The 15642-nt window shown below is 48.7% G+C and overlaps 1 protein-coding gene across 1 annotated transcript in view; it reads left to right on the forward strand.

The window, feature by feature from the left end:
• Window positions 1-15642, forward strand: part of PEX14 (peroxisomal biogenesis factor 14) — a 271924-nt gene that overhangs the window by 252995 nt on the left and 3287 nt on the right. Inside the window, exons 6-8 of the mRNA XM_007942619.2 lie at window positions 8380-8465; window positions 11528-11630; window positions 12800-12897. Coding sequence (XP_007940810.2) covers window positions 8380-8465; window positions 11528-11630; window positions 12800-12897 — 287 coding nt within the window. The remainder of the gene's footprint in view (window positions 1-8379; window positions 8466-11527; window positions 11631-12799; window positions 12898-15642) is intronic.

The raw sequence follows: 15642 nt of genomic DNA on the forward strand, positions 1-15642 counted from the left end.
TGTTCAAACGACAGCCTCCTGGTCTGTGTACAGGTTCCTCATGAGTGTTCTGGAATTCCCACTCTCAATGTTATCCATAATTTATTATGATCCACACAATCGAATGAATGCCTTTGCATAGTCTATAAAACACAAGTAAACATCTTTCTGGTATTCTTTGCTTTGAACCAAGATCCATCTGATAGCAGTGATAATATCCCTCGTTCTATGTCCCCTTCTGAATCCAGTTTGCATTTCTGGAAGTTCTCTGTCAGTATACTGCTGCAACCATTTTTAAATTATCTTCAGTAAGATTTTACTTGTATGTGATACTAATGATATTGTTCTATAATTTCCACATTCTGTGGGAATCACCTTTCTTTGGAATGGGTACAAATATGGATCTCTTCCAGTCAATTGGTCAGGTAGCTGTCTTCCAAATCTCTTGGCATAGCCGAGTGAGTGCCTCCAGTGTGGCATCCATTTGTTGAACATCTCAGTGGGAACACCCAATTCCTGGAGCCTTGTTTTTTGCCAGTACCTTCAGTGCAGCTTCGACTTCTTCCTTTAATATCGTCTGTTCTTGATCATATATCACATTATATCATATATCATATCTTCTTGACCAACTCCTGAAATGGATGAACATTGACCCATATAGATGACTGGTCTCATATAGACGATTTTTTTAAAGGAGCACAGTGACTGCTCAAAGGTGAGATTGTTTATGTGGTGAGCCAATCTGTTGTTAGCTGAAGGGTGAACTCTGAGTGTGGTTTCAGTACAAAGTTTAAAGATATTCTTGGGATTGTAGTTCATAGGAGTTCCTCTAGTCACTACCGGTTCAGTAAAGTTTGGCTTTTTTTTTTTTTAAAGAATTTGAGTTGTTTTCTACATTTTTCTCCCATTCTGTCCGGGACCATCTATTGTGCCCCTGATTAGAGTGATAGATTGTGGCAGCCAGGTGTAAATGAGGCTGTGGACTAGTTTCTTCCTTGACTCTTTGGTTTCCTCCTTTCTCTTTTGTTCCAGACGAGTAGAGACAATAGTTGTATCATAATTAGCCACTCTTAAGCTTTTAAGACCTCAGATGCTACTCACCAAACTAGGATGTAGAATGTAAACTTCATGAACCATATGATGCCAGTTGACTGAGTTGTCCCATGAGCTGACAGTGCCTTTTGAAACTCAAAACTTTAATTTTGATGACATTCATTTTATCTTTTTTTTCCTTTTGTGGTTCATGCATTTTGTATTTTAAGACCTTTGCAGAGATTTCCTCCAGCGTTTTCTTCTAGAAGCTTTATAGTTACTGCTTTTTGTTTAGGTGTGTGATCCATTTTCTGTATGGTGTAATGTGAGGGTCAAAGTTTGTTTTGTTTCTGCCCCCTGTATGGATAGCCCATTGTTCTAGCACTATTTGTTGAAAAGGTTATCCTTTCTCCATAGAATTACCTTGGCCCCTTTGTCAGAAATTAGTTGATCATATAAGCATGGTTCTATTTCTGGACGCTCCTGCATTCTTAACCACTTTAATTGGAGCTCATATTTTTAAATCTGTGGAGTGAGGATAGCTATGCCTCTCATTGTCCTTCCTGCCTGTAGACACCACTGCTGATAGTATTGCAGCCCATGAGAAGCAGGTAAGATTGCCCTTCACAGGACATGCATGTGAAGGCAGGACACTGTGGTGCCTTTGTGCCTGGCTGGCTGCCCAGGTGCTTCTGTTCGGAATGGAGCTTTTCTCATTGCTGCCCTCTGAGTTGGGTTGTCTTGCTGACCACTGTGGCCAGCCCTCTTCAGCCAGTTGCCATGCTCTTGCAGCTCTGTGCTGTAGCAAGCACTGACTTGGCAGCCTGGCTTCATTCCAGCACCTCACTGTGGGTGAGCCTGTCATATCATTTAATTTTCAAGGTGGCTTATGAGGAAGCTGATGGGATGAATTGAGAAGCTAGATACACCACTGTGTCAGAGCTGTGGCTCCCACCTAGAGGAGTGCTGGTGGGGACTACAACTAAGCTTGCCTGGTTTCTGCCTCCGTCTTATCCCTGGTGTTCAGGCTGCCAATCTCCTCAAGGCATGATAGTTTCCCCACTGTTGTCAACTAGCTCATCACTGGAGTGCATATTGTCTCTGCAGGATGATGTCATGACAACTTCCAGCCCAGGGCTGTGTTGATGAGCACTTGTACTGGACTGTAGGATTTCCGTGGTCTAGATGAGTCCATGACTTAGTGGTTTCAAGTACAACCTTGCTGCATAGTATGCACAGTTCCCAGTCCCATGTATTCTTAATTGATGATGTTTGCTGTCACCTGATATGTGAGATTTTCTGGCTGAAGATGATAGAGCTAGAGAAATTGAGTAATGGTGTGGTTGGTAGTCGGTGAATAGGTAAGAAGCTGTGTGGCTTCTCCCGCCATGGACATGGTGGCCATCCACCATGGATTCACCTGAAATTTGGGCCTTTAAGCAGGCAGACTTTTGTGGAGACTGTGAGAACTCAGGTTTCTTGATGGAATCCTTGGAAGGTTGAAGAAGGCATGGAATTCCTAGGAGCCTCATGCTCTTCTCCCATAGTAGGAAGAATTTGTCTTTTGACCTCATCACAGCATAAAGCATAATGAAGTCCCAGAAATACTTGGGTACGCAGGATGAGAATTGCTTCCACTGTTGACCGTCTTATCCATCACAAGATGACAGGGAAATACTGGGTCATTTAGCTGGTTACCAGTTGTGCCTGCTAGGGACGTGCCATGGACAGTGCGAATCTGAGCTAGTAGTAAAAGAAAGATACCACTGTACTGGGGGCTTTGAGTCTCGCAAAGCCCTGCCACCTTCAGTCAGATGATCCGTGCTTAAAGTCAGTTACCATCAAATCGATGCTGACTCGTGGCAGGCCCTTGTCTGTCAGAGTAGCACTGTGCCCCATAGGGTTCTCAAAACCAAAAAACCAAACTCTCTTCCGTTAAGTCGGATCCGACTCATAGTGACCCGTCATTAGGTTTCCAAGACGGTATCGCTATGGAAGTAGATTGTCCAACCTTCCTTCCGAGGAGTGGCTGATGGGTTTGAACTGCCAGCCTTCTGGTTAGCAATCAAATGCCTTAGGCACTACACCACCAGAGCTCCTATAGGGTTCTCAGTGGCTCATTTTTCAAAAATAGATCACTAGGCCTTCCCAGGCAGCTCTGGGTAGACTTGAACCTTCAACCTTTGGATTAGCAGCCCAGCATGTTACTTGTTTGCACCACCTAAGGACTCTGCTGTGCTTGAGGGGCAGAGACAAATGTTTTTGGAACCATCTGGTTGGTGGTGGGGAGCCAGGGTCTCTGACCCCAGGCTTCTTGGCCTTATTGTCCCCTGGTCTACCTTGAATGCTAGCAGGCTTTGTTTCCAGGCTTGAGTTTTAATTGAAAGGGTTCTGATTTTTTTTTTTTTTTAATATTTTTATTGTGATTTGGGTGAAAGTTTGCAGAGCAAATTCATTTTCCATACAGTAGTTCATACACATTTTGTCTCATGACATTGACTGCAGTTCCCTACAATGTAGCAGCTCTCTTCACACTTCCTCCCCATGTTCTAATATTTTCAGAAAGCTTACTGTTTCATTTTCTTTACTTTCATTTTAGAGCATGAGAGTGGCCCTATTTTCTATCGTTATCTCTATAATTCTGGACATTGGAACATGGTCATGAGAGAAGCTGTAACCCCCAGGTGCCCTACTCTCTCTTCGTCGTGGGGTCTACAGTGGACTTGAAAAAAGTGGGGCAGGGGAGAGGGGCCCAGGTGGTATGACTCGAGGTCTGAGCGAGTCCTGGGAGCACACTGAGTGCTCCCCTTCATGGCCATGCGGTGGGTCAGAGTTAGCTCCATCTCAGTTTTTCTCCTTTTTCATTTTGCCACAAGACAGAATTGTATCACACATCTCCAAAACGAGTAAAATGGCATTTCAGCTTCTTGTCTTTATAGACTCTCTGAACTTTAGGAAAGATCATTCTGGTCCCTTTTCATTAATAATGAAAACCAGGGGGCAATAAAATGTTCTTAACGTGAGCATGGCAGGAGCGGAGGATCCGTGAGGGGTGAAGGGTGACTTGGCAGGGAACCACAGGTGTTTCTTGGTGCTGGGGAGGCAGAGCTCTGCTGCAGGAGGGGTCCTGGCCCTTGGGCCCTGGGACTGCCAGCATCTGCTCAGAGTACCCGAGACCAGAGGGCTGTGCTTCCGTACAATCTATTTTCAGGAAAGCAGAAGAATCCCCCAGACGTTGAGTTCTGGGCACGTTTTGAGCCCAGTTACGATTAGATATTTAGTGAGTATTTAAGCAGTCAGTGGTGAGTATAATATTCTGGACACGTGCCTCATTTGGAAGATAGCTCTCTGTCAGGATTTTGGCTGCACAGATGGGCCTTATGGATGTGAGCTAAAAGCACCCCTGAACAGTGACTCTTTTGAAAAGTGGCTAGGCTGCTCTCTCTTCACTTTTTCCTCCTAAAAATGAGCTCACACTAGATGCTGGATTTTGTATCAGGCACTTAGAACAGAGATGGCGGGAGAGAGAGGGAAGATAGAAGAGAGAGTCACATCAATGGGGATGTTCACTACAGGTTAAAACAGCAATGTCTCCTTCCACAGGTGATTTCTTAGACGGAAACGCTGAGTGTTACTGCCCAACCTTGGATGGGAGTGGGGAGCCCTTTCAGACACTGATACAAAATCAGAACCCATAAAAGAATGAATTGATAAATGTGTTTGAATATGAAAAGCACCTGTGTGCCAAAAAACACATAAGCAGAGTCAAAGAAAAATAAACCAGGAAAGATATTTGCAGTTCTGTCGTTGACAAAGGGTCAATATCCTTAATATATTAAAAAAAAAAAAAAAAAAAACTTCCCTAAATTGTTAAGGGAAAAGAGATCCAGTAAGAGCAAATGAGGAGCAACAGTTCACTGAAAAGAAAATACAGATGAAAAGATGCCCAGCCCTCACTCTTAAGATAAACACACATCAGAACAAGAGTGAAATCTGGTTTTCGTTTGAAAAACACGTTGTGTTGGGGTGGCTGTGGGGCAGCGGGCCCTCGAGTCCATCGCTGGTGGGAATGTGTATTGGTTCACTCCCATGCAGGGCAGTTTGGCAGTATTGATCAAAATTGCAAATGTATATACAGTAAAACCTGTGAAAGCCAGAACCTACGTGAGGTGGAAACCTATCAGAGAAGGAAAACTCAAGTATTTTCCAGTAACAGCAATAGAAAAGTGATCAAGACTGTACTCTTTTAAAGGTAGAAAACTTGCAAGATCCAGAAAAATAAAGCAGGCCCCTCAAATGCCAGCTCTCACAAGTTTCACTGTACCTTCAGCCTCAGCCTCCTGAGAATTCATTTTTGTAGGTATCCCGGTACATATGTGTGAGGTGACATATGTGCACAGGCATTCACCGCAGCATTGTGTGAAATCGTAAAAGACCGGAAGTAATCAAAACATCCATCAATAAGGAATTGGTTGGAAACAGAATATTATGCAGCTGTAGATAGAAAGAAAAATGAGTAATGGAGGAAAAAGAGGAGGGAAATAATACTGTACAGATTGCCCTATTCATGCGTAAAACTCACTGGAAGGATAAACAGGAGACTGTTAACAGTGGTCCCTGGTGGTGGAGAGAGACTTCATGAAATACCGAGTTAGGCTACTTGATGTTTGAACCATATGCAGGTATTATGTTCAGAACATGTAAAATAATAGAAGAGGTTGAGGGCTGAGGGCCAGGCCATGTGTTAATACAGTTTTGTGAATCAGACAGTGGGGTGGCCCAAGTTGGGAAACCTTGTGTGGAATCCATGGGTGAGGGTGTGGGTGGGAGACGAGAGGCAGAGGAACTTCGTGGCCAACGAGAGACTCTTCCAGACTTCCCCATGAGCTTCGCTTCCACCTCTTGAAAGGCCTGTTCAGCAGCACGGGGGGCGCAGCGCCTCCCTTGCCCACTTGTAGGTCTTTGTCATGAGGCCCCTCTCTGTCTGCCCACGGCCCCCCACAGAACTTTAGGAAAGGCCCTCTCCTGTCTCCTCCTCAGTGAAACACTGGGGCATAACCTGCATTTATGGTGCTTGTGGGCACTGGCCAGTAGGGAGGGCGGGCAGACAAGGTATTCCCAAGGAAATTAGCACTTAGTTGTGCCCCAGCTTCCTTCCCATAACCACGTGCTTCTGGACGTTGTGGTCTGACTCCTATTTTTCTGGATCTCGCAAATTTTCTACCTTTAGGAGAGTGCAGTCTTAACCACTTTTCTATTGCTGTTCTGGCATCTAGAAGTTATTGGACTTGTCTCTGTCCCCCAAGGGTTCTGGAAACATGGCCCATGCAGTCTGATGGCAGCTCCTTTGAGAAGAGGCAGGGCACTGTGCTGGTGGCCTGGACACAGCAGCTGCAAGTGAACATTCACAGTGGAGCTAATGCTTCCTATTTACTTGGAGATTTGCTGGGAGGGTCAGATCAGGCTGACGCAGGAAGGCCCTTTGTGAACTGTAAAGAGGAAAGATCACAAAGCAGAAAAGTCTCCTCCTCTCTGGTGCAGCTGGAGTTGTGTGTGCCATCCTACAGAGAACAGATCAGAAGCCTGCTCCCACCTGAAGACTGGCTACTTGTTTCTAATTCTCCTGCAACAATGACAGATTGTTCTTCTGAGATCTCTCTCTACTCCATTCCTTCTTCTCCAGCCCCGTCCCGGTCTCTCTTCCTTTCGTGAACCCTGGTAGCAGCCTCCTCCCAGCTTTCTTGCTCTGCACGCTCCCACCTCCAACTTGCCTTCAGCGCCGCTCTGAGGCGACTCTCCTAAAACAGATCTCACAATGCCACTCCTTCCTTGGTCTTCATTGCCTCCACTGAAGCAGGGAGCAGGATTCGGATTCCTTGTCCACTGCCTGTGAGGCTCCCCACCTGCACCTGCTTGTTCTACTTGTTTCTTCCCCTTCATCTTCCCCCAGGCTTACTCCCTGCTCTCTGTTCTGAGCATTGGGTCCTGGCAGTCCTCTTGGCCGGAAGTAGCATGCTCCCTCTGAAAGGCCCAGTGGCTGAGGTCCACACTGACTACCACCTTTTCTGGAGCACAGGTTAACACCTGGCACTGCCCTGGCTCTGCCCTGTCTCTGTGCGAGTGCTCTGTCCCTGCGCCTTGGATCCCACCGCCTTGGAGGCTTGCCCTGTGTGCTCCCCTCCCACCCCCACTGCTACAGATGCCACCTGTGTGATGCTCACTGCCACTCTCTGAAGTTACCTTGTTTAGTCCTTTGTCAGCTGGACGTGAGAGCAGAGCAGAGAGATATGAGGCCTAGTTCATCCCTGTGCCCTCCCACCCCTACCCCTGTGCTGAGAATGCTGTCAGGCTCATGGTGGGTACTTGATGTGTTTCTGAATAAACAAAAAAGACTCTGATTTCCTTCAGACCGGAGTTAGGTTTTGCTTTCCCCTCCCCTATTCCTGAAGTAGCCCTTGGTTCAGGCCTGTGTGTGGTTGGTCTGTGTAGGTATGTACGTGGTGTGGTAGTTATGTTTGTATGTCAGCTTGGCTGGGCTTGGTTGAGTGGCTGGGCAGCTGGTGGTAGTTATTCCCCATGATGAGACTGCCTTTGGGATGTGGTTTACTTCCTGTATATAAGGAGAAGCCTTGGAAATGGTCTCTAGCCTTTGGCACTCTTGGACCCTGCATGTAGCCGTATCGTTGTTCAGCAGCCTGCCATGCTCTGCCGACCTGGGGACTTAAAATGGACTTGCACTAATGGCCTGCCATGTGGTTTGGTAACATTGGGACTGTGCCTTTTTACTTGTCAGTCTTGGGCTTGGTAGTCTCAGCAGCCAGCGTCTGAGTGAAGAACAGCCTCTAGCTCCAGTGGGCCAGGAGCTGGAGGCAGAGCTGAAGCCCAAGGCTGAGGGGCTTTTACACAGCCCTTAGAGTCTGGCACTTTGAACTCGGACTTAAAGCCTCCAAATTACAATTTGGAGAATAAACTTCTGTTTGTTCAAGCCATCCCATTTGTGGTATATTCTTGTCAGAGCGGCACTAGTAACCAGAACACATGGGTTCATGTCATTCTGACTAGAGCATTTGTTCTTTGAGGGCAGGGACCGTGCGTTCTTTAGATCCCCTCTGCCACCTGAGCCCTGGGGCTCGGCGCACAGCTGGACACTGACCCAGTGAGGCAGGTGACTGGACATTCCTTACCTTCCAGTTGAGGCAAGTCGTGCTGTTAGCTGGAAGGAGGAGTGACTGAGAAAATGTTCTCTGGCCGAGTTGTCCCTCATCTGCTGGTGAGGAGACTGTGCCACCACTGAGTGCCAGGTCCTGTCTCCTTTACCCTTGCTCTCTGTGAGCCCTCCTCCTGACTCTTCTTGTCTCCCCACCACAGGTCCTGTGGGCTCCCGATGGAGGGATTACGGTGCCTTGGCCATCATCATGGCAGGAATTGCATTTGGCTTTCACCAGCTCTATAAGGTAAGCCTTCTCAGTGGCCCGCATGCTGAGCCCCCTGCTGCCCTGGCATTCATCCTTAGGTTTATCTGTGGTGGAGGCGCTGCTTGCAGAGTAAACGCCAAAGAATGAGGCTATATGTAGGGGTGCAGACTCTGGAGGGAGCTCCTTGGGCTCAAGTCCTGGGCCTGCTGCCACCCAACTGGGGAAGTGGCAAGTTCGACTGGTCTCATCCACTGTACCCCTCACTCTGTAGCCAGTCTCTGCTGCCCAGGGTGACTGTGAGAGCCACCATTCGATCCCCCTTGTCAGATGCTTAGAATAGCGCTGGGCACTTAGTTCACATAGTGGTTAAGAGTGTGGACACTGGGAGCCCCCTGCCTGCATTGAACCTGGCTCTGCCACTTAGTAGCTGTGAGCGCAGGGGATCACTGCCCTGCTCTGTGGCTCAGTGTCCTCCTCAGTAAAATGGAAGGATTGTCGTGAAGAGCAAGGTGCGTGGGGAGTCTCAGAGCCTGGCCTGGCCCACAGGAAGCACTCTGTATAGGCTGGCTGTTTTCTGCCTAAATAGTCAAAACCAGCAGTGAGAGTCTCTCAGTAATTGGAACAAACTCAGGCTTAAGGGATCTAGTTTTTGACACTTATATTGGTTCCCATGTAAGTGTAGAATTTTCCCTAAGTTCCTAAGTCAACTCCCAGGCTCCCAGAGTTCATTGCTTACAACAGACCTGCAGGCATGAGGTGCACATGTACTCCCCTGGGTCCCATGTAAAGGCCCAGCTCTGGTCTGAAGCAGCTGAGTCTTTTCCAGGAGATGTAGAGCCAGGGCAGGTCACAGAGACCCAGGGAAGAACAGTGCCCAGAGACACCACGCTCTACTGATCTCAGAGAGAAGCCCTCTTTCCTTCTGAGGCTGCCAGCCCACCCCATCCCCCTTAGTTGGAGATTATTTTTAAAGACCCTGAACCAATACCCAGACTCACTGCTGTAAATTTTGGCACATGAAACACATTGAAACATCACACTCTGGGATTCTTAATTCTTAACCTCGTGCAAAAGCTAACAATGGTGTTATAACAGAATATGCTTTTTCCAGTGTAACATTTATTTCTGAAGTTGGAAATTTCCATGTCAGAAATTAAGAAGCACAATATCCCAGGTCAGGGGGCTTCTCCCTCTGAGCTGATGCCTGCCTTACCTCGTGTGTATAAAGTCTCTTTCAAATCACTTACCGCAGACAATCACCAAGAAGGTTAAATGCAAACTCGGAATTCCCAAACCAGTGTCTCTGGTCTGAGACTCACTCAATTCTCAGATGCACCTACTGTCACATGGCTGCCCTCATACTGCTGTGATCTCGTGGAGGCAGGAAGGCAGCTGCCCTTGGTGTGGATGGCAGAGCGGACGCATCATCTGTGGCTTCTGAGAGCTCTGATCTTTCCTTTCCACTTACAGACATGGAAAGATGAGTGCACTGGTGACCAGAGAATCTCTAGAACATCTGCTAATAGTTTGTTTAAAATAAAAAGAAGTAGTCAGAAGCCATCATCTTGTTTTATAGATAAGCAAAGATTAGGCTGAGGCAGTGGGGTAGTAGGGCAGTGACTTTTATACTTAGGAAATTTTCAATCCGAAATGTAAGCCTACATCTGATGTGTTTCAGCTCAGTGGTGGGTAATAACTCATGCCGTGGTTGAAAAGCACTTTGCAAAATAGAAAATGCTTCTCTACATATGCTATAATGCTCTTCACTTAGGAGTCACTCTTGAAATGAGTTCTCCCACAAACCCCTTGTGAGAGACCTTTTCCTTCCCCAGTACAGAAATCTTAGTGGGGAAGTTGCTGTCTTTTTTCCTATCAGGGGCCTAAATGTAGTAAGAACCAGAGCTGTCCCTTAGCCACACCTGAGGGGCCTGCACTGCGCTTACTCTAGCACCATCCTGCTCCTAGCGACTGGTCTCATCTCCTCCAAGGTGGAGGCTTGTCTCCACAGCCTGGGCTTTTGGATCCAGAGCACACGTTCTTGTCACCTGGTCCCCCACCTGCCAGCCCATAAACCCCTCACCCATACACCCCTCACCTCTTAAGTCAGAGAACCAGTTACCAGTTTTGCCTCCCCACCTGCCTTCTTCCCCAATGTTCTAAGAGCCTGGTCCTCCCCTGTCTGGGCCCCAAGTATAACTCTCTTGCTTGGTTGTCCTGCAGTGTCACCTTTTTTCTCATCATGTCCAGTTTGTTCTCATCCTGTGCCCCCTGTCCCCTGGCCCTGGGTCCAGCTCTGGGGGAATTGGCCTACTTCTGACTCTTGAGAGTTCAAGGCTCAGTTTAGAAAAAGACTGCAGCAGCAGACTCTTTGGACAGCCTCAGGCTACCCAGATACTAAGACTAGTGAAAGAACCAGGAATCCCCGGGTGGTGTGAGCAGTCGCCATACTTGACTGCTAACTGGAAGGTTGCAGGGTTGAGTCCACCCACGGGCCCCTCAGAAGAAAGGCCTGGCCGTCTGTTTCTGAAAAAACCAGCCACTGAAAACCTCGTGGGGCACAGTTCCTCTGACATACACGGGGTGCTGTTGGTCATACCCGCTCGACAGCAGCTGGTTTCTGGAGAAGAACCAAGTCTCCTGAAATCTGTTGGTTTTCTTGTAGTTTCTCTTGTAATATTTGTTGTTTAATTTTACTCATTTATTTCTGAACGGTTCAAACTGTTAAAGATTCAAAAGAGTATAAAGTTGATAACATTCCTTCCAAGAATTTCTTGTGTGTATTTCCATGTTTTTATCTTCAACTTTTAAAGTAAAATGTGTTTCATCATTAAGAAAACTAAATAAAAGAACCCAAAAGTTCTCCATCCCACTGGCCCCCATTGACTGTCTGCCCACATTCTCTCCTGGTCCAGGTCCTTACCCAGGCTCAGTGTTCACACAGTTATGACTGCTGTCTCTTAACTTCTTCACGTGTCTTGTTCATTTACTTTGAGTTCACTTTGAGTTTTCGAACCTGGGGATGACAGAGAAAGCCTGTGAGTGACTGTGGAAGTGTGGCCCCAAGTGCGGACCCCTTCCTTCCACCATCCCACTTCTTGCAGAAATACCTGCTCCCCCTCATTGTTGGCGGCAGAGAGGACAGGAAGCAACTGGAGCGGATGGAGGCGAGCCTCTCGGAGCTGAGTGGCAGTGTGGCCCAGACAGGTAAAGATTAATGACTCCATCAAGTCACCCCTCAGAGCTTCCCGAGCAGCCCCTCCACCACCCCTCCCTGTGCCCCTCGTCTCCACTTTCTGTGGTGACTTCATTTATCTGCTCTGAGAATCTGTTCACATTTGCAAATGAAGCCGCCGTCATTTCGGTTTAATTTGAAATTGCTTGTTTACTGTCGGCGCGGCCTCAATTAATTATGTTTTTACGGAAAGGCTCCCAACCTCAGAATATTAATAAGGGGAATAAAATGACAGCCTTTCTAAGGGCTGTAAAGTTCATTTTTAATTTCTGCTTCTATGAGGTTTTCAGGGGGGTTTTTCAGTGATTTTTTTCCCCCTTCCCTCTAAGAATCCAAAGCAGGGTCAAGAGAGTCTGTAATTACTGCGGCTCCCGTGACCCCAGCCACCTCCTCTGTTATCGACTCCACAGGGCTCGCGTTCATTACCCGGTGCCCCGATGATGGCCCAGATTAGCCAGGACCTGTCGCGCCAGGAGGGCTTTTCTCCTTTATAAACTTGTTTACTAGGTAGAGGCTCGGAATTTAAAAATCTGAGACAAGCAGAAGAGCCACTGTCCCAGGCTGGTGACTATGCCCCCTGGGGCACGACTGGGAAGCCCTTGGTATCCCCTGGTGCATCCGCTGAGCCCTGACGCCCAGACGAGATCACGTGACACGAGTGCACCCACAGCCCCGGTCTGAGTGCTCACGCAGGAAGGAGCGGGCGGGGAGGGGCCTGCAGTTTTTACCACTCACCCCTAGATGTGACGGGGACCTGAGATGTGTCTCCCCAGGACTGGAGACTTCCCTAAGTTGCACAAGGACACCAGGAGGCCCACGAGATGAGTGATACAGACATTGTAGAAGTTGGACAAGCCAAGAAAATCATAGCCAGATATAATTAGAGGGGAGAGGTTTTGGACAGATATACTGTTGACCATGGACAACCACACAATAGAAAGATAAAGTAGAAAACTAGAGAGGTTAGATACAGTGCAGGTAGATTACTTGGAGTGCAGATAAATTATATGGCTGGAGCAGGGGGGTCTGCAGATAAATTAGATGTAGCAGGAATACGGGCAGTTCGTAGGTACTTGGACAGAGAGAAGGAAAACCTGTGTGTATCCATTTAACAGATACGTGACTGTTCTCTCCCTCCTAGTGACACAGGTACAGACGACTTTAGCCTCTGTCCAGGAGCTGCTCATCCAGCAACAGCAGAAAGTCCAGGAGCTCGCCCAGGAGCTTGCTGCCGCCAAGGTACTCATCTCTGCCCTCAGGGCAGGCTCCTCTAGGCCCAGGGCTGTCCTGCAGGCTCTCACCTTGTCCTCTGTGCCTGGCTCCCGGCTTTCCCTGGGGTCTGACTATATCAGGTGCTTTCCCACACTGGTTGTCCAGCAGGGCCAGCACTGCCCTTGGAGAAAAGGCAGCGGCATAGGCAAGTGGGTGTGAACGTTTGAACTGTCTTTTCTCCACTTCACCTACCATTGTCAGGGAAGATCAGCCTCTCTACTGTGGCCTCTCACAGTAGCTGCCTTCATTCCTGAAGCACCAAGGTGGTCAGTCACATGTGGACATGGGGTGGCCATCACCTGCACAACAGGCCTCAGAACTGCCCAGAAAAATTCCAGAGAAGAGGGAGAGGAACTGTGGCCATAGATAATAGTGGCCGTGGCCCCAGCCCCATCCATCGCTGGGCCCAACACTGCCGCAGTGGGCAGGTCCTCAAGACCTAGGCTTCCTGGAGTCAGGTGTGCAGCCAACTGCCACCAGCAGAGGCCATCTCCATGGCTCCCTTTCCAAGTCTGGAGCAGTCTTGGCAAGATCTTCCCCTCAGAGTCTCAGGTCACACTGTCTGTGTGAAAAAACTGGCTCTGGCACTTGGTGATCTATGTGATTGTAGGCAAATTATGTAACCTCTCTGAGTCTTAGTTTCCTCATGTAAAATGGGGCTATTATGGTACCTACCTCACTGGGTTGTTCACATGCTTAGAACAGTGCCTCACTTCAGTCAGCTTCCTCGATTGCAGGCCTCTGGCCCTGAGTTCTGTGGGTGGACAGGACTCACTCTTGGGGGAGCTGGTACCTTCTGGGACCTGAAGGTAGCCTAAGGTGGTGCCAGTCACAATGATTGCAAAAACTTTCTTTCTTGTACTGTGTGCTTCTTGAAGGCCCATGTTGTATCTTCTTCTCTGGCCATCTTTGTCCCCTGACCCAGGCCCTGCGCCCTGTAGACTACAGGCAGCAGCACCCAAGAGACCCCAGGATGCTCTACCGTCCCCACCCCCTTCTCTCGTACCCCCACAGTTGGCAGGTGTGGCTTTTCAGCTGTTTCCACACAGCCTGTGCCATGACGGCTGTCACTCAGAGTTGCTTTCCGGGGGACTTGTCTCCCCAGTGTACCTAGATTTGAGCCCATACGCAGATCTTTCAGATTTGTGAAAACCAAGGAAAGCCGCAACCGTTTCATTTCTGGTGGAATCTGGGGTACCTCCTGAGGAGGAGAGTCCTGAGCACCCCACCTGGATACCCTACTTCCCCATCCTGCACATCTTCACACCTGCCCTTCATCCCGGGACAGCTATGGCCACAGTGGCCACCCCAGCACAGCTCGTTCCCTGGCGGCCGAGCCAGAACGCAGCTGGGAGGTAGTTTATGGCCCCGGCCTGGCTCCTCTACTATCTTTTGGACTGGTGGCCTGCCAGTGGCCAGAAGCCATTCCGGAAATTGGAAAGCTGTTTTCAGGCCTGAAACATTAAGATGAAGGCCACATGTGCTCTCAGGAGGAGACCGTGGAGTGTGCTGGTGGCTTAGGGAGGCCTGTGAGACGCTCTGCTGCCGGTTTCGGTGGTTCTCCCTGCCCGCTTTGGCCCCTCATTTTCTTTTGTCCTGAAGCAGACTCATAGGTGCCTGGACCCCGTATGTGTGAAGACTTTGGTTACCCCAGAAACTGGAGAGTCAGAGCTGGGTTTTCTCAGCTGTGATGTAAGTTTTCATATCTGGCTCCCAAACTCCTACTGGAACACTGAAAAAAATTAAAAAGAAGAGCTTTAAGTAATTAAAAAACCTACATAAAACTGAAGGCTCTGAGTTTTCTACAACTGCTTTTTAAAGAGACTGGCTAAAAAGCCCCAGATGTCAGATTTTATTTCTAAATCTCAGGCATCTGGCACCATATGCGTTTGGAAATCTGAGTCCTTTGTGGGCCAGTGAGTGGAAATTGCTCCCTTGTTAATGGGCTGCTGTAGCTTTCAAGGACTTGCGGCGGCCAGAACAGTGGCTCCTGGATCCTCACTGTCTGGGGGTCTAGAGTGGGGGCCCCTGGAGGTGTGGGCAAGGGTGGCAGGTGGGTGTACTTCTTTGAGCTGGGTTCTTCCTGCAAGGATGAGCCCAGCCTGATACTTGTGGGGTTTGGGGTCCCCAGCTGTTCCAGCAGCCCCTGCCAAGGCCAGGCTCTTGGTGGCCCACAGACCTGCAGCAGACTGGCAGGAAGCATCCAGGGACCCCCCTCCCACCCTGTGGGCTCCTCACATTCTCATGAACTTGTGACTTGAATTTTCGTGTCTGGCTGGGGCAGCAGTTGTAGGGAACCGAGAACCCTGAGAGATGAATTGTTGCCCTGAGACAACTCCAGACAGACTCCAGCCTGGGTGAACGGGCACACGTCTGTGGCCATTCCATGTGGGCCTTCATGGATACCTCATGGGCAGCCTGGCCACTCGGAACTCCTGGTGGCGTTCTACTGTTGTGGGCTATTTTCTTTTCCATCTATCTGGGCAAGACTTGCCCAAAGAAAGGTGTGGTTCTCTGACTTCTCTATGGAAAACAAGGGCAAATTCAAAAGAGAAAGGAGTGCATCAAAGGGTGGCCATGATCAGATTACTGTGGCCCCGTCTCCTTTCCATGGGCCCTCTCCAGAGAGAGTTAAAGCTTGTCCTTCTGGTGGGACAGCTGCTTCCTTTCTGCTGCTGAGTCCCAGGGCTGTCCAGGGGACAGGGTGGTACG

Source organism: Orycteropus afer, unplaced genomic scaffold, assembly GCF_000298275.1.
Source record: "Orycteropus afer afer isolate SDZICR_OR568_19922 unplaced genomic scaffold, OryAfe1.0 scaffold00094, whole genome shotgun sequence".
NCBI classification, from domain to species: domain Eukaryota; kingdom Metazoa; phylum Chordata; class Mammalia; order Tubulidentata; family Orycteropodidae; genus Orycteropus; species Orycteropus afer.